General features: G+C 41.4%; 1 protein-coding gene across 3 annotated transcripts in view; it reads left to right on the top strand.

Moving 5' to 3' along the window:
* Window positions 1-19,190, top strand: part of VCAN (versican) — a 125,865-nt gene that overhangs the window by 31,887 nt on the left and 74,788 nt on the right. For all 3 annotated transcript variants that reach the window (XM_081930121.1, XM_081930123.1, XM_081930122.1), the window contains exons 3-6: window positions 381-746; window positions 9,508-9,682; window positions 9,790-9,917; window positions 17,097-17,390. In XM_081930121.1, coding sequence (XP_081786247.1) covers window positions 381-746; window positions 9,508-9,682; window positions 9,790-9,917; window positions 17,097-17,390 — 963 coding nt within the window. The remainder of the gene's footprint in view (window positions 1-380; window positions 747-9,507; window positions 9,683-9,789; window positions 9,918-17,096; window positions 17,391-19,190) is intronic.

Genomic DNA, 19,190 nt, shown 5'->3' with positions numbered 1-19,190 from the left:
GTCTTCCAGATGTTAATTTTATTAAATGTATATATCATGTCACATGCCTCAAAGGAGTCCTGAAGCAATTTACAGGACAATAAAGTACAAAAATACAATTTAAAAGCCATTAAAACAATATGCTCCTCCACTTCTCTTCCTATGGCTGTGCCCAAACCTGGGGCCATGGTTTGTTTCCTTCAGATGAACCATAAATGATAACCAAAGTTTTAAACTATGGTCCAATGTGACATGTCAGACAGCTGTTTGAATCAACCAATTGTGGCACACTTTCAGCTGTAGTAATAGAAGGGGGCTATTGTTGCTTGAATTTTAAGTCTCTGTTGATTTTGTGTAGATCAGCTTTTGCCGGCTCACTTATATGCTATTTTCTTTTCCAGAAAAAAGCCCACCGGTGAAGGGTTCGCTCTCTGGAAAAGTCGTCCTCCCTTGCTTCTTTTCGACCTTGCCAACTTTGCCTAACTACCACAGTTCAAATGAACTTTTCCGGATTAAGTGGTCAAAGATCGAACAGGATAAAGGCGGAAAAGATCTAAGAGAAACCACTGTTTTGGTGGCCCAGAATGGGAAAGTCAAGCTAGAGCGAGGCTACAAAGACAGGGTGTCTGTTCCGAGCAACTGGGAAGACATTGGTGATGCATCATTGACTATGGAGAAATTGCAGGCAAGCGATGCTGGGGTTTACCGCTGCGATGTCATCTATGGAATTGAAGATGCCCAAAATGTTGTCTCATTAGCTGTGGATGGTAAGAATACACTTTTGTATTTGTTCATCTGCTTTATCAGCTTCAAATTACAAAATGAATCATTATATATGAATGAACTAGCATGTTTAATATGTTTCGCAAAGCTTTTCCTGTTTGCCAGCAAGATACTCTTATATCTCAATTATCTTCTTAGCCTCCCTTTCTACTCCTGCTGTTTCTAGTTTCCTGGGAGAGTCAGTCTAAGGAGACAATGGAGTGTGGTGGGTGTGGCCTTTCCTTCTATTGTCATAAGTAGTCTGCCAGTAAGTCCTATTACTACTGGCATTGGTTGTTCTCCATCTTTTGACTCTGGGCTGGCAATGGTGGGAGACAGCTGTTGTTTCGTATTTGGCCAGAATTGACCACAAAGCCTCCAATTGCTGATCCTGCCTTGCTTTTGGCTGCTTCCAGACCATTTGCTTATTGAGTGTCCATCCTGATTGATTTGCATAGTGATGATGCCACTTACTTAATGGCCATTCATTCTGATTTGTTTCTGGGGAGGTTAGATGACGTTGTAGCAAAGCAAGGGTTATCCCACATTTTCTAGTGTTTTTCCCCCTGTTGCTATCGATATTGGAAAAGTTCTGATCTTTGGGGAAAGCAGGTTTGTTGTAGAAAGTCTACTAATTGGTTATAATTGCACAAACTGAATATGCCAGTATGTGATTGAATCCTACTCAAAAATAGTGACAGTCTGAAAGTACTTTCTGCTTTCTTCCCAGATACTGAGTTTCCTTTTATTCACCTTTCTTTGAAAGAGAGATGGTTCCCCGCCCTAAATTCAAAACAACCCCTGTATTCATTGAATGCAGACCCTGCTCTTACTATGCTCAATCTAATCCCTTTTATGTCTTATCTATTATGATACTTCTTAATATTCCCAGTTTGGGCTTCATCACTTGTTTTCATTTTTATCAGACGTAATGCTGTAATCTCTCTGTAGTGGTTAAGAGATCAGGAACTGGACATGGGATGGCACCCTCCTCCTTCTCTTATCCAGCTTGAACCACAGTTAAATATTGCTTCCTCACTGTACTTAAATCACTAGTCCTTTTTACCAGGAAGTGATGCCCAAGGTGGAATCTACATATATGTTGAAAATGTTCTGAAAATGCTTTTAAAAAAAGCGTTTTTAAAAATAAATGAATTTTCCATAAGGCTCACTATCTAGTGTCACATTGTATATTGTACTTAAAACGTTTTATTTGAAGCTGTATAGCTGAGTCCCAAGTTTGAGGCTGTTGGTTAAGAGAGAAACTTAGTTATTATTAACTGTAGTTAACATCATTGCTTATGTAAACTTCAGTGTGACTAAAGCTGCCAGGCCATGGGTTGAGGGAATGCCAAGAGGTCAGGGAATGGGGGTCTCTTACTGCTCATCATACAGTTGTAGCATTGAAAGGGACCCAAAGGATCATCTAGTCCAATTTCCTGCAATGCAAGAATCACAGGTTAAGGCACCATTTTTGACATCTACCACCACAGTAGCTTCCTTATATTATGGTGCCAAATTCATACAGGAAAAATGAGTTTAAAAATGACTGCATGGTGCAAAATAAAATAAAAATTTGATCATTTTTATTGTCATAGAAATGTGACCAGATTTATAGTACTTAATCTGGCACACAGAAACCCCAAATACGAACATTTCTTCTGCCCTCATCACATGTATAATGTAATCTAGATGATACTGCTACAAAAGCAGACATTTAGAAGCACACAAGGTGATCCACATCATACATAGCTGGGGGCAAGGAAGAACTGAGTAGAGTAAAGCAGATGACTCAAACCAAGCTAAATGCAACGCTGAAGGCTAAAAATAGTAAAGGATGTTTAGGGTCCTTTTTCTAGCAAAAATTCCCAGGTCTGTTCTTCCTGGCACTCTTATGTACCATATTTTTTGCTCTATAAGACTCACTTTTTCCTTCCTAAAAAGTAAGGGGAAATGTGTGTGTGTTTTATGGAGCGAATGCAGGCTGCGCAGCTATCCCAGAAGCCAGAACAGCAAGAGGTATCGCTGCTTACGCTGTGCAGCGATCCCTCTTGCTGTTCTGGCTTCTGGGATTCAGAATATTTTTTTTCTTGTTTTCCTTCTCCAAAAACTAGGTGCGACTTATGGTCTGGTGCGTCTTATACAGCGAAAAATACGGTAGGTCTCTGACTACACAGCAAGGGAACAACGAATGAGCTCCTTGAGGAGGCAAGGAGCTCCATGTTCTGTTTCTGTGCCCTTGCATAGCTACTCTTAACTTCCAACCCTGCCCAGTGGTGCTGTCCCCGCCTTTGCATGCCCATCTTGCAACATCTCTAGCCACTGTTCTTGATCCGTCCATCCTATAAACTTTACAGGGAAAATGAGGGGAAGGTTCCCATTTGCTTTTTGTGCAGGAATCGGGATTGTGTCACAAAAGATGGTCAAAGTTGAATACAAGCTGGCAACTTCCCCCTTTGTTTTTCTTAAGCCTGTGGTGTTTGCGTGCAGAAATGAGATGATATGTCTTCCTCATGATAATAATAATATGGGAAGCATTACTCACCACAAATGATCAACTAAGCTTCCTCGTTTCATCAGACTGGTTGATAAGTGAGGGGACTTTTTATATGCATCAAAATATGCTTGTCTGTTTTCTTTGCATTCCAAGGCTACACAGCATATCATCATATTTCTAATCTTTATTATTTGGCCTGGAGAGCTAGAAGCATTATAGTCTAACCTCAACAGAGCAATTGGAGTTAACCAGAATTAATCAAGGTTACTGGGGTGAAAATAAAATTGAATAGATGGCATTTATGGAAAGCCATGATGGCAGTATTTAATGGGGAGAAGTATTTAGTTCAGTGACAGATGGCATGGTCTCAGGGGAGAGCATTGTAATTGAAAAGCGCATTCGTGCTATGGACTAAAGATTCCTATAATATCCACAAAATAAAAATTGATAACCACTGCTTCAAATCAGTCAGGTATAATGATATATCATAATTTTATTTGTATGCTGCCTTTCCACAGAAAGGAGCGTGCTAAAAGTAAGAAGCCACCCTGAGCCTAAATAGCTTTAACTTAGTTAGCATTCATAAAGAAAATTCCATATTGCAGGGGGTTGGACTAGATGACCATCGGGGCCCCTTCAACTCTACAGTTCTATGATTCTGTGTTATTTAGCAGCATACTGAACCTAGAGGCTCTGTATAGTTATCATTGCATATAGCCATTTGTAGGCCCATCCCCCATGGATTTGTCTAATTCCCTATTAAAACCACCTGAGATACTAGTTATCACCATATCTTGTGGCAGTGAATTCCATAAATTAACTGTATGTTGTGTCAGACATAACAACTGCTGACCAAGACTGAGCATTGTATCCACATGTCATCTTCCCCCATCACCCCTCTCCCTCTCCCTCTCCCTTCAATTGCTTGTTAGGACTAAGGATAGCTGATTCTAGGTTCATGGCAGTTAGTAAGTAGAGATTAAACCACTGTTTCCTGATTTGATTATAATAGGAAACCGTGGTTTAACAAGCACTGGGAGTCTCTTAAGTCTGATGCACGAGCAAAGTGATTGGGGAGATACTAAAGGGAAAGTGTACAGCCATAGTTTATTGGACAGAAACCATTATGCCTAAACAGACCCCGCTGCTTTTGTTCTAGGAGTATACAGCAATAAAGCAAATACTGCCTCTGTTCCTTGTTACCCTTTAGATATATTGAGGATCAAACTGTGTCTTTCTTCTCTGTCATCAGTTTAAAGGACAGCTTGGCTGACTGTTCCATTTTGTTTCCAGCTGTCTTTGTAAACCAGCATTACCCAGGCACAAGTTGCAGTGCTCAATATATCACTCATGTCAAGCAGAACACATAATCAAAAGAAACGTCCCTTGGAAAACTCAAGAATTTCAGAACAACTTCAAAAGGTTTTTCTAGGTCTAGACTCCCAGGAGATGGCAGTGGCAGATGACATTTTTATATATAGCTTTTATTTTTATATATAGCTTTCATTTTCTCTTTTAAAACCTCATTAACTCAACGTGTCAGTAATAGATCAGCCTTCTTTGTGTCTCTCTGACTAATATAGGGGAAGGGCTGTTTTTCATGGATATTAGCCTGTTCATTTGAATTTGATCCAGTAGCAAGTTGGAATAATTAACGTTAAACAGAGAAAATTCTCTCTCTCTCTCTCTCTCTCTCTCTCTCTCTCTCTCTCTCTCTCTCTGTGTGTGTGTGTGTCTTTCTGTCTGTCTTGGGGAGGAGGAAGGGTAATCTCATTTCCCATTTATATCAGTGAGGCATGCATGAGAGAACTCCCTGTGGGTTTCTGACTCACTTTTTTGCTACAGGATTTTTCAGTCAAAACTCACAAGGAATGCCTTTCATTCCCCTTTGGGAGAGCTGTGTGAAAAAAAGTGGGAGAACACTGCACAAGGTGTTCAGTTTCCCACCTCTCGATGTTGCATAGTGGGGGGAAACCAAGTTTACACTTAACAAAGAACTACAACAAAATCCTTGCTCTATTATGAACGGACCACCAGCATGATGCTACAGCAGCAGACCCTTTGCACTTTATGACATTCCAGTCTGAGAGTCTCCAACTTTGGGTGAGGGCCTTGAGAATATCAATGGAAAGCAATAGCACCCAAGATTAGCCAAAACAATGCTTTGGGTGTTTTCATATTTTTGGACAAATCAGTATTGACTTTCCTTACTGTTATAGGACATAATTTGCCACTTGAGTGGTTTGTCAGTTCCTGTCACTTTAACAGCATCAGTGGCATGAAAAGCTTCCTCTGCTGATTTCTGTAGATCAGGCACAGGGGCAGGTCAAACCAATGTTTTTATCTAGTCACAGAGCAGCCCTGTTTGCCACTGCCTCTCTGCTTCAAGGCGTTATCAGCTTTGTGAGTACAGTGGTACTTCAAGTTACAAATGCATCAGGTTACAAACGCTTCAGGTTACAAACTCTGCTAACCTGGAAGAGCTACCTGGAGTTGAGAACTTTGCCCCAGGATGGGAACGGAAATTGTGTGCTGGCAACACAGCGGCAGCAAGAGGCTCCATTAGCAAAAGCACACCTCTAGTTAAGAACAGTTTCAGGTTAAGAATGGACCTGCGGAATGAATTAAGTTTGTAACCAGAGATACCACTGTATTGCTCACCACAGTTTATTTTGGGTGTATTTAAACTGGTGGTGTGGAGCCTCAGCCATGGAAGGGAAAACTTTGGGACAGGGCAAGAACCTGTGACCCTCCAGATGTTGCTGGATTAAAACTCCCACTTCTGAGCAGATATGTCTAGGATTAGGTTACCAGACATCCCCGTTTCCCGGGGACAGTCCCTGGATTTACAAATCAGTCCCCATACAAAATCAATTGAATTTGAAAAGTGTCCCCGGATTCATTGGAAAAAATCTGGTAATGTTAGTCTAGGATGGCACTCTAAGCTCACAATGTCCCCCCTCTGTAGGTAAGGGCAGCTTCAGGGGTTGATGTAAGTCAAGGGAATCATCATGGGGCATGGGCTTATCAGAGACATTTCAAAGCAATAAACAGGACTTGTGGTAAAGGCCCATGATGCAAATTTACATAAATGTATAGAGTAGATTTGGGCAAATTAAGATGGGAGGTGAATAGAATTGCACTGGCACTTCACTAGGGCCAGGTGATATATCGATATATCGTGCAAAACCGTCTTGAAGTCCATATTGTGATATTGGTTTCATAATTTTTGACCTGCCAATACATTGCAAATAATGATGTGTGAGTACGTACTCTGCAAGAATCATGATGCGGGAAAAACCATGAAGCCAGTCAGTGCCTCTACATAGCTCCATCCTTATTTCAGACATCATGATATATCAGTATATTGCGATGTTTAGCTGGTGATATATCATAATGTGGAAAACCAGATATCGCCCAGCCCAACACTGCACTCTGCAGCATGTTCACCTGCAACATAAGTGAAATAAAAACTAATAAAATAAAAGGAAGGAAGTGGTAGGAGATATGAAACCTGGCATAAAAGACTCTTTGTATCCTGCCCAAGAAGGAATACCCTTCTTCCAAATCAGGGTCCTGTTGCTGCTGCTTTTGGTAAACTAAAAATATTTATTGAGTTTCCATCATGGATGTTGCACCTCACATGTAAGCTTGATCCTTATTTGGACATATGTTCTGAAAGTTCCTGTAATCATCTAGAGAGCATGCTTAGGCTGTTCCAGCAGAATGCTCCCAATTTTTAATTCCATCTTGCTCCGATATCAGAAAGCTTTAAGCTGTCTTTCTGTTTAGATTTTAAAAGACGCTATCTCAGCCCCTTGGAAGCATACCTGCCCTTGGGTAATGATCACTGGCAGAAAGAAGCTGGGAAAACATTGTCTCATTTGTATCTCTGCAGCAGTGGAGCATAACAGACTGAAATTGGGTTGCATCAAGTTGGGAATGTGCCACATCACAAATCCAAATTAGCTGGCAAATTACATTTTAATGAAGATCAAGATGCAAGCTGACCAGATCAATAGCTTCACCTATTTGTGGCCAAAGTCTATCTGGAGCCATTTTCCAGTTCATTAACCTGGACACCAGTTGCTGTGGTCTGTTGTTCACAAGGGAAGAGAAATAAGCAATAGCATGCCTGATTGTCACTTCTTAACTTGAAGCGATGGATCAATTTCGTCTTTTACAGCTGTCTAGACTGGGGTGGCCATCTGTTATGGAACCCACTGAGTCTTGAACCTTCAACCTTCAGGAACAGAGTCAAGGTTTTTCACTGCATGGCAGTTCTGTCAATTAGCATTGTTATGAACGTTTCAATATCAAATAATAGCAGAATGTTATTCATAGTAATATTATCATTGTTATTGCTGTTACTTAGATAGTTGTGTTGTGTGGGGGGTGGGGTGGAGTGGGGTGGAGAAAGGGATTGTAAATTTGTTTAAATGGCATGTGGGAAATTCCAGGGTGGTAAACACCTAATGTAACTGGCTCTCTGCCATCTTCTCATAACATTAAGACCATGCCAAGCCATAAGCCTCTTCCAAGTACTGTTTGGCCAAATGTTAGCAACCCAACGGTATTCTGATGAATTATACATTTGGAATAACTCTTTGTGTTCTATGGAATCATTCCACATTTCCAGCGATGGAGAGAGGCTATCATAAAAATTCATGGAAACAGTAAGGGGTGTTTTACAGCAAAATGCCGTATCCCCATTAAGCACGCCTAACTCCTGCTAATTTCAGGAAGATTTGGATTGCAATCTTGCACCTAGTTAATCATGTTGAAATGTTTATTTGAGTTACAAACACTTTAGGTAATGCATACAGTGGAGGGGCCACAAGGTTATTGAGAAGACATACACATAACAGAAGAAAGGACATTTTGCCATGTTCTGAGGCTGCTTCAGGCTGTGGTATTTTAGAGTGGGCTTTGGTCACATACTATGAAATGCAGGTTGCACAGTTAGAGTAGATTTAGCAGTCTGATGCAGCAGACCTCCCCAACACTGGACTTTTTGCAGTAAAGAAGGTGATAGGAAAATGCAATGGAAGGTGTGATATAGTGGTTTTTATTTATTTATAGAAATATTTACATGCCACCCTCTTGAGGTCCCTTCTAACTCTACAGCTTTATGGTTCTATGAATATAAGACCATTTCCCTGAGCTTTGCTTTTTGTGTAGCCAGTTAAGTTGCTGAACTGGCATGACTCCTACCTCCTACAGATCAAAGTGGGCTTGAATTTTATGCATTCTTTCAAAAGTTACACTGGTGCATTAATGTTTTGTGCATTATTCTTGTGTTGGTCATAATAAAAATTAAAATAAATTCTGCAAACTGTCCAAACAGGCTTCAGTTAGAGGCAATTAAGAGTGTCTCTGAAAATTACAATGTACGTTTAGTGACATAGCCTGTTGTGGAAGATACATTATTTCTCTTTAAAGAAACCCTTGTTTCTAACTTCTGTTGTCTGACAAGTTTTCTCATTTGTATGGAATTATTCATTAAGGAAAATGTTGAGATAGCTGTTGCACAGCCATATAAAGCACAGCACTGTCTACAAATGCAAGTATCTTTATTCATTTCAGATTCAAACATATGCCCATCTTTCAACTAGGAGAATACATAACTTTTCCCTTTTCTTGCGAGGAATCCTATTCAGAATAAGGGAATTTCCCTTAAAAAGGGGGAAACGTTGAGAGCTATGGAAGAATATGTCCTCTAGCTAAGATTTGTCTTCACTGAATCTCAGCTTGATGGGGACTCCAGGGGTGGCTATGAGACTCCTACACCTCTAAAGTCCCATACATAATCTAAGAAGAGCCTGAAAGCTTTGAACCCAAGCACTGAGAGAATATATTCAGCCCTATTGTCTATTCCTTTTGGGCTGCAGAGTGGAGGATAGAAAATTGACAGTCTATTTTATTTCAGGAAATTTCAGTAGGGTAAAAGTCCAATTCAGTTTTATTTCCACATTGGCTGTAGGCCATAATAGAAATTCAGAAATACAGTACTTAACTAATGTACTTAATGGAACCCATATCTTACAGTGAGCAAAAGATAGGTCAACCAAATTTAGTTTTCAGTTCCACAATCATGGTGATGTAGAATAAAAACTGAAGTTTTAAAATCCTTCCTCCATGTTATTTCTAAGCTTACTGCTTAATGAGGCTAGTATAATTTCATCAGCAATATGATGATATTAATATTAATAATAATAATAGACGTTGATGACACGCAAGTGACCAGCATGATTTTACTCTCTTTGCAGGTGTTGTGTTTCACTACCGAGCAGCTACAAGCAGGTACACCTTGAATTTCAAGCAGGCTCAGGAGGCTTGTGTGGAGAATGGTGCTGTTATAGCAAGCCCTGATCAGCTGAAAGCAGCCTATGAAGATGGCTTTGAGCAGTGTGATGCGGGCTGGTTGTCCGATCAGACCGTTAGGTGAGAGGACCAAGTTGCTTCTTGACTGCCCACCCTAAAATGTTTTTGTACATCTGCGGGGGCAAATGAAACGTGACCGTCACAAACTTTCACTTACTCTGTTGCAGGTATCCCATCAGGCAACCAAGAGTTGGATGCTATGGAGACATGATGGGGAAGGAAGGAGTCAGAACCTATGGATATCGTCTTTCTAATGAAACCTATGATGTCTATTGCTATGTGGGAGCCTTAAATGGTAAGCGGAATCTTTTTTTAACGCATGCTGGCTAAACTGTAAAGCAGGCTTCCCTATCCTGATGCCCTCCAAAAGGTTTGGACTGTAACTTGGTGTTATGTACTGAGTTGAATAGGATCCAAAATGCAGCAGTCTGATTGGTCCACAGGAGCCACCCAATCCAGCTCCAGGTGGAAGTGAATCCGCAACCTGGTTGGCCTACAGGAGAATCCCGGAATTAGCCAATCACATGGGGCCCATTGTGTAAATAATGTATATAAAGCAGACATTCTGGGGGAATTTCCATTCCTCCTCACCACTATGAGCTGAATAAAGAGCATGAAATCCACTCTCGATTCCGAGTATATTTCACTTACATCAGCCCAAGTCAGCATAGCCGATGGTCAGAGCCTTTGGGAGCTTTAGCCAGGGGGAATTGGAGGAATCAGGATGGAGAGGGCTTATTTAAAGCACAGGCGGTTTTTCGGAAACCAAACATCAGGTAGTGAACCTTACATGGACCTAAGCTTTCAATGGCAGCTCAGTATTCATTTTATCCAGTGGGTCCAGTAGTCTGTGGGCAGCCAGTGCAGATGTTTAAGAAGAATTGACCATCTGCCCCCGCCCCCCCAGCAATTTAGTCGCTGCAATCTGTGCTAGCTGGAGCTTTTGGACCAGGCCCAAGGGCAGCTCCACATAGAGCATATTGCAGTAATCCAATCTCAAGGTTCCCATTTCATGGATTGATTATGGTTGTAGCTGGCATACCAGATGAAGCTGGCAAAGGACACTGCTGGTCACAGAGGTCATTTGGGCCTCTTATGAAAAAGGGAGGACAACCCTAACCAGAAGAGACAAGCGAGCTGCTTTCTGGACACAGGAAGCACTTACGGAGCTTCCTTCTTGCCAGGATTCAAGATGCATTCACTGGTCCTCGTTCACTCCATAAGTACATTCATGGGCTAGTCCAGGCTTGCACAGTATCTCCAGATTCATATATTATGGAGAAATAGAGCTGCTTGTCTATCAACGTAGCAATGACACCATGCCCCCAAAGTAACGACTGCTCCTAACAGCTTCACATGTAGGTGTTAAAAAAACTCCAGGGACAAAATGTGTCCTGTGGAACCTCATGGTGGAGGCATTTTAATTTTGGACCGATTTTGCAAGGTAGGGAAAACCTTGGTGAAGACAGCCATTGGCACTTGTTGTTATGCCACTAGATTCTTAATATCACGTACCTGAGTCACCACGATTGTTTACTAGTATCCGAATCAATAAGCGATTTCATTGCCATTGTTGGACTAATCACTAAGGGAGAACACATGCAGATAACTGAAGAATAACTGATTGAAGGACATTATTATACAGTGAAATGCCAGGGCCAAAGTGTTACACCAGATGGGATTATTAGCAGGGTGGAGAGCATGTGGAAATATGTTGTGAATTTACCATACTAATTAGATTCATCAGGGTGAGATATATGTAAGCACACATGATTTTAGCTCATTGCAACTCCTTTTATAGCCTGTTTCTATGCATGCTTACTTGGGGTTAAGTTCTAGTGAATTCAGTAGTGTTTATTCCCGACAAAGATGCATGGTATTGTGACTTTGGGCTTTCAAAAATCACCTCCGCATTCATAGATGTAGGAGCTGAGTTTTTGTTCAAGAAAAGATACATTTTGCATGAATTTCCCCAATACTAATCTACTCTGGCAGTCAATTATATGTGATTTCATATTTCATACTGGCCTTTTATTTATTTTGCAATGCCCTGAATAGTTTTGCTGAAGGGGCAGTGTAAAAATCATTTAAATGCACAAATATAATTGTTTGTAATACCAGGTAAAACCTTATGAGTTTGACTTAAGGGCAAATTGTTTTGCTTTAAATGCTGCATGAATAGAAAGAGAAATATTTTCACATTCAGAATTCTGCATAGCTAATAGTGAAACTGGGTGCAAGTGATCCCTGTTTGCATGTTTCCTCTTTAATGTGATTATTACAAACTAATTAATTCCTTAATTAACAAATACGGGGTCAGAAAGGGCACCTGCTTAAAGAACATATTGACATAATAATGCCTAAGTAGAGCTTTTGAATAATAATAATAACAACAATATTACCCCACCCATCTGACTAAGTTTCCCCAGCCACTCTCGGCAACTTGTAAACAAATAGTTCAGGAATGTTTATTTAGTTTGACCCCCTAGATAAACATGCTATTGATATCTGGCTGGAACCAATGGAAAATTTGACTTGTAAAAAAGCCCATTTTCCATGTCTCACTGATGATGCCGATCCAAAACACAGCTATGGAATGTAAAATCTCCTGCCTCAAATCCTATTAAACTATGCCCATATAATAAGTAATCAAGGGAGTGGTAGGAAACTTATTTTATGGAAGTGTAAAGGGAAATCTAACATATATTTCCCCATGATCCACCTTTATGCCTTTTAGTCAAGAAAAGCAATATAAATCCAGATGTTTCTTGCAGATTTTTACACACACACACACACACGTACGTTAGTGAGTATTCACATCCCACCACACAGCAAGGGAAGCTCGTTGATTTCAGACTGCAGTTGCAAAATAGCTTATTGGTAAGAACAATAATTGCAGACCTCAGTTCTGGAGAAAACAAAGGCCATAAAGTGAATGTGAGTTTGGCAGTTGTGCTGACTGTACTTACCTGGAAGCAAGCCCCACTGAGATTTTACTTCCCAATAAACATCTAGGACAAGGATCATAACTGGCAAACTTTAAGCTGTGTGCATTGTTGCTGTGCAGTTGGCTTCAGGGAGCCTACTCAGGAATATAAGAAACCATTCAAAGTTGACATCGAGTGCAATGTGTGTGCAGAGAAGCATGCAGATGAGCCCCACAGGAGTCAGCAGAAGGGCATTTTTTCTTTTGCACCATTACTGCTCTGCCAGACATGCAGCATCATGACGAAAACATTCATATTAAAGACAGGATGAAAAAAAGGGTTAAAAAATGTAACTATTACAAACTAACAAAAATGAATTTGACACAGTTTTATGGAATCAAACAACAATTAAAAACAACCAGTGTATGCCTATTGATTCCCAAAGCAAATGAATTCAGATCATTTGTAGGCTGATTTTCAACCTTGTCAGATTCCAAAGGCAGGGTACAATGAAAAGATTTGAATAATTTGGCCTGTCATTTGGATTTGCTTGTGATCAACAGAGAGATTGAAGGAGTCCCTATACGGATAAGTCTTTTCTATATTTTTTAAAAAGTAAAGGACCCCTGACAGTTAAGTCTAGTCGCGAACGACTCTGGGGTTGTGGCACTCATCTCGCTTTGGCTGAGGGAGCCAATGTTTGTCTGCAGACAGTTTTTCTGGGTCATGTGGCCAGCATGACTAAGCCACTTCTGGCGAACCACAGCAGCACACAAAAACAACGTTTACCTTCCCACCAGACTGGTACCTCTTTATCTACTCTCACTGGTGTGCTTTTGAACTGCTAGGTTGGCAGGAGCTGGAACTGAACAAAGGGAGCTCACCCCACCACGGGGATTCAAACAGCCAACCTTCCAATTGGCAAGCCCAAAGCTCAGTGGTTTACACCACAGTGCCACCCACGTCTCTATTTTCTATGTTTTTAGTGGTTCTCAATTTTATGTGTAAACTGCCTTGAGTCCTGTGAGGGAAAAAGGCAGGGGACAACAACAGTGTTAGGTGCACTGAAGCACAATGCCTGGTACAGCTAGGGGAGTGATCCTCTATCTGAAGGATCCTAAATACAGTAATCTCATGCTTAAACCAATTCACAGATGGTCTACATACCAATGACCCTGGTTGGATGTAATTCAAACTGCCACTGACCAATGGCAAAACCCCATTGCAGGTGTGCAACAATATTCTTTCCTGATTAAATTTCATGTGCAACAAAACATATGAACTGAGTCTCAGAGGATAGAATACTAGAGGGTAATCTCTTTGGAGTTCAAGCATTTTGGCATGAGGCTGTGGTGAATCTCTCTCTCTCTCTCTCTCTCTCTCTCTCTCTCTCTCTCTCTCTGTGTGTGTGTGTGTGTGTGTGAGAGAGAGAGAGAGAGAGAGAGAAAGCTTGGCTGCCAAGTCTATCTTGCTGCATTTAATAGCAATAAAAAGCAGCTTAGTCAGGTGCTTTTTAAACTGAGCAATGCAAATACACACAACAGGGGAAATCTGGAGATTCTTAGAGTGCTTTGACTCTGGGGCAGAGGCAATCAGCCTAAAACAGGGGGCCAAAACTAACAGAAATCACATTGCTGTCTGCAATCCAAAGATTGTCATGGTTTCCATGTCACCCCTGTTATTGCAGGGCACAGCTAGCTCTCTTGCTCCTGGCCCTGGTGTTTGCCTGGATCATTTTGCTGAGTTACTCTGTGTGGATTCCAGCTATCAAAACATTACAGACCACTTTTAACTCTTGACTCTCCCTCCCTCCACTTCTTTCTAAGTATTTCTTCATTGCTCTAATGCTCAGAGCTACGTCACTCGCAAGCTTGCCAGATGGATTTTCTCTGTGTCTTTCTGGAACATGTGGGAGAGATACATTTAAGCTGTTTTTGTTTGGGAAACCTTGGCTCAGGCAGATACATAATTCAGCACCTCAAAGTGTATGATAGAACTAATCCCCACACTTAAAAGTTGACTGCAACGCTGCCATGGTGAGAATAAGAGCTGGTTTTGGAGATTATGCTTTTAATACTTTTACCGAGTTCACTAACAGTCATAATCTTGTTGAGGGAAGTTGCTTAGAAGATCCAGATAATCTTTCCCCTTGACGCTGTGGAATGGGAAGCTGTGGATAAACACCACCCTAGCTTGGCTACGCCTGTGGAAGTCAGGATTAAAAGTTTAGTGGTTCTGAGACTTGTGGCCTGGGACGCAGCATATAGAAACAAGACAGATTTTATAATCTCTGTGGGTTATACAATTGAAGATTGCAGGTGGGGGGGGAGGGGTCATCATAAGACACAGTGTATGAGATTGCAAGCTTGTTTCTGGACTGCACCATTTCCCATGGGAAAGGAGAGATTTCCAGTCATATAGCATACCCATCAAGCTGTCCTGAAACCCCCCCCGGAACATTCTGTTTTTCTCACAAGAGGACAGTGGTCCAAATGGCCTCTGTGATCTTGTGTCATTTCAGGCCCTGGAAAAGTGCTTTGGGGGAGGGGCAGCTATCTTACACAGTGCCCTAAAACATGCATTTTTCTGGTGCTGAGCCTGAAGAAAGCACTTTTGGGGAGGCTGAGATCTCATGTGGGTCACTTGACTCATGTGGGACCTCAGCCCCAGAAGATGGCATCATGGTTTTGGGCTGCTTCATATTGGAGGTTATGATATAGTACATGGTCAGTACATGAAAGAACAACCTGCTCATAAAAAAGCCCTAGCCTATCAGACATCAAATATGCAGGGAGTTTAACCCTGTGATCCTAGCATCTTGTCTGAAGTAGTAATATAGTCCAGTGAAGTGACTGTAGGGATTGACATGCAGCTGCATGTAGCTGCTGAGCCTAAAGCAACTGGTGGTCTAGTGTGGGTGGGGCTCTCGGCCACATGTCACTGTTGGTTGCTGATAGGTGGACAGGCAAGGCAGCAGAAAACCAATCCAACACTTCTGATACTGTGACCATGCTGAGCTCCCTGCTGCCTTGCCTCTCCCATTGTCTTTTGGTAACCAACAGCAATGTGCCGCGTTGGGAAGTCAGGAAAGAAACATAGGCCCACCCTGCTGGCCTCTACTGTCCCAAGCATCACTTTAACCTAAGCCAGTATTCAAATGTATCGTAGCAATTTCAGTAGGACTCACTCCCTGACCCCAAACATGTTTTCTCAGAAGATGCAATTGATTTCAGTCATCCCCACCCCCCTAAATAATTGCACTTAGGTTTGCAACTTTGGACTTCCCTTACAGTCTTTGGAGTATGCTCTCCGAAACAGTAGTGAAATCATTATTTCATAAAACACGGAGAATCTCCCAAACCAGACATCAATTCCACCGCTAGCCGAAATGAGACCAGAGCATTTTTATTACCTGTTAAATTGGCTTGGAAAGCACATTCATGTGTATCCTCCAAAGTAACAGAACAAAACATATATATTCCACTGCAATTTGGCAGAATTAAATAGTGCTGTTTCAACATTTTTAGCCTCAAACAATCATTGTTTATTTCTTGTTGAATGCTTGTTTTGTTAGCATGTTGCAGTGGCTGTGTACACCACTTGAGATGCAGATTAGATTAATATTGACACATGGATTTGTAGTTTCCTTGCAAAGCAGATTGCGTATTTTGAAGACCTTATTGCCTCTTTGTGGCAACACATTAACTGGAATTGGCTTAGTAGCTGTTTTTTAAGCTAGAAGTTTGGAGACGTTATTGTGTAATTGCTTGGTTTGGATGCCAACATCTGGACACATTAACCTAATCAAACATTTAGTGTTCATATTAGCATGAATCTGTGCAAAATACTTGATGGAATGGCCATGCAAATATAGCGTTGGTTTTCTTGGCGTTGGTTTTCATTTTATGTTTTTTGTTTTAACTTTCAGCTGTGATGTGGTCCTCTTGAGTAAATAGTGTTCTGTTATCAGTGGCATTAAGTGTGTACCTTCATTAGTCAGGTGCCTTGGGACAAAAGCCCAGGGTCTCTGGCTTCATGTGCATAAATATGGAGCCAGCACTTTCCCTGCCTCTATAGTAACCTTTGGCACTTGTTATTCTCTCCTGTTAGTAAGATGCCTATTATCATGATGGACAGAGCAGGGTATATGAAGACAGAAGGCTTCTATGTACATTGCAAGGAGCCCAGGAGCAGGCTCCCCACTTTTCTCACTCAGAGATGTCTGATCTACCCACCATCAAGGCTAGAGGTTGGGCTGTTCTGTTGCTTATAAGGAAGCAGATTCATGCTTCCAATTCAATGTCAATGTCACATTTTTTATTTACCGTATATAGTATTATGCATACACACACACACACTGCTCATGGCAGTATACATCAAACCAACTAATTATAACTGTGTGACCAGTAAGGAAAATATACATAATTAATTATTACAATAATCCTGGAAGTAAATTTTTTCCCATTTAAAAACCATTTTAGGAATGTGAATGTGACACAGCCGCCCATGCAAAGAAGTAAAGGTGCCCTTTGTTTCTCTTCTTGTAGGCGATGTCTTCCATATCACTTCTCCCAACAAGCTAACCTTTGAAGAAGCTAAAGAGCAGTGTGAGGCAAACGGTGCAGTTCTCGCTTCTGTTGGTGATCTACATGCCGCTTGGAGAAATGGCTTTGACCAATGCGACTATGGCTGGTTGGCTGATGGCAGTGTGCGCTATCCTGTTTCTGTGGCAAGGATCCAGTGTGGCGGAGGTTTGCTTGGAGTGCGAACCTTGTATCGCTATGAGAATCAAACATACTTCCCTCCCCCAGACAGCAGATTTGATGCCTACTGCTTTCTACGTAAGTTTATTTAATGCTTAAGAATGTATAACTATCACAGATTTTTTAAAGGGAAAAAAGAGACATAATATAACCTGCCAATCTACTGGATTCACTTTCTTGTGGTTTATTGTTTCTTCATTTGTTCAATTTCTTTATTTGTTCAATTTCCTCCAGGATTGCAGACACGGTAATGATAAAACATTAAAAACTCAACAACTAAAAACATTATTTAAAAAAAACCAACAGTTAAAAACATTCTAAACTAGTGATCTCAAGGTTGCCAGAAACAGTGTGTTTCAGCCATCAAATGCCTGGGTAACACCAGAATGCTTTTAAATTTTTCCTGCAAGTCATGAATGAAGGAGATAGACACACCTCACTAGGGAAGGCATTATACAAAGGGAGAACCGCCCTGTCGTGGGCACCACCAACCATGCATCAAAGCAGCTCTTAATGGAGGCTTTACACACCAAGCAAAGGAGCTCAGCTGAAATAATTCCTGAAGTAACATTGTCTATAGATATTTCATTGTGGAAACGAAGGAAATGTTGATATAAGCTTGAACCTCGGCTTTGTGATCTGCCACCTCTTGGAAAAACATTTGATCAGCCACCCAAAGGTTGATTGCAGTTTCCAAGGGTTAGATAGCAGATTAACAAGCTTGACTGAATCATTACTTTATTTGGAGTTTTGAGGAAAAACCTGCAATTCTTCCTGATTGCTGTGAGCACAAACACTGTTTGATGGTTCCATTGAACCAGGGCTGGCTGTAACTTCTAATTGCCTTGAATAGGGGTCTGGCTGTTTTCTCTTTTCTCATGCAACCCCTGCTCTGCTCAATACAGTACTGGGTACCCAACACAGTTGTCCCATTAGTGTTGGCAGTGCGGTGCGGGGGAACCCTTTGTGCTGTGGGCTAGATCTTTATCTCCCCCACCCCTGCAGGCTAGTTTTGAGAGGTGGGCAGGACCACCCACATGCCCGTCATGATGACCAATTGATGAGCGGAAGGTTCAGTCCTGCTTTGATTGCTTATATGGCTTTAATTGTCTTCATGGCCCCCACCTGTTCTCAGTCCACTACCTTAAGAAGTAAACTAAGTCCAAGCTTTTGTTCCATGGACAGAAGCGTCCTCAAATTTTAAGCCTGTGATAATTACACCTGTTGAGAATCAGGTTCGTCTAATGCTAGCCAATGTCAAGGGAAAGTGCAACATTTTGTGCACGTGAAACAGTACTTTAACAAGCTGTGCAGGCGTCTTGGATTGCCCCCGTTATTAACTTGTTACACTCCCTGCTCATACCCATATACAACTCCTTGGAAAAGTGACTAATTCTCTTTGAAAAGAATACCTTTGGAATTAAAAGCAAAGGACAGTTTATAATCGCAACCATTTATATCACATTCGAGGCTGTTAATTGTGGGGTGAGGACAGAAAACACTGCATTCACTTCTCAGAAAGACAAAATGCAGCTAAGACATCTAGCTAGCAGAGGCGAAGACATCTAGCTAGCAGCAGCGCCTGAAGTCTGTAGAACAGATGTTCGTACAGTAAAAAGCAACGACGTCACCCTTTTACTGTGCCCCTTTCCCCCTCGCTTTGGAGCAGGAGATGTTCTCATTTACTTAACCTTTCTGCTTTTATGGCACATGTTATGTATTTACTCTAATGTGGAGGGCTAAAATCCTACCCCTTTACTCAGGGAGTTGCCCCATTCTGGAGCCATTGATGTAAAGATTTGCATTGCAATGTCACTCCCAGCAAAGCCAGGAAATCAGGAGGGGGGGGAAGGGGGGAGGCCTCTGAGAAGCCAACCA

The sequence above is a fragment of the Podarcis melisellensis genome (genome assembly GCF_964234715.1).
Source record: "Podarcis melisellensis genome assembly, chromosome: 11".
NCBI classification, from domain to species: Eukaryota; Metazoa; Chordata; class Lepidosauria; order Squamata; family Lacertidae; genus Podarcis; species Podarcis melisellensis.
The sequence above is the reverse complement of the archived record's forward strand: the minus strand, read 5'-3'. Positions and strand labels throughout refer to the sequence as shown.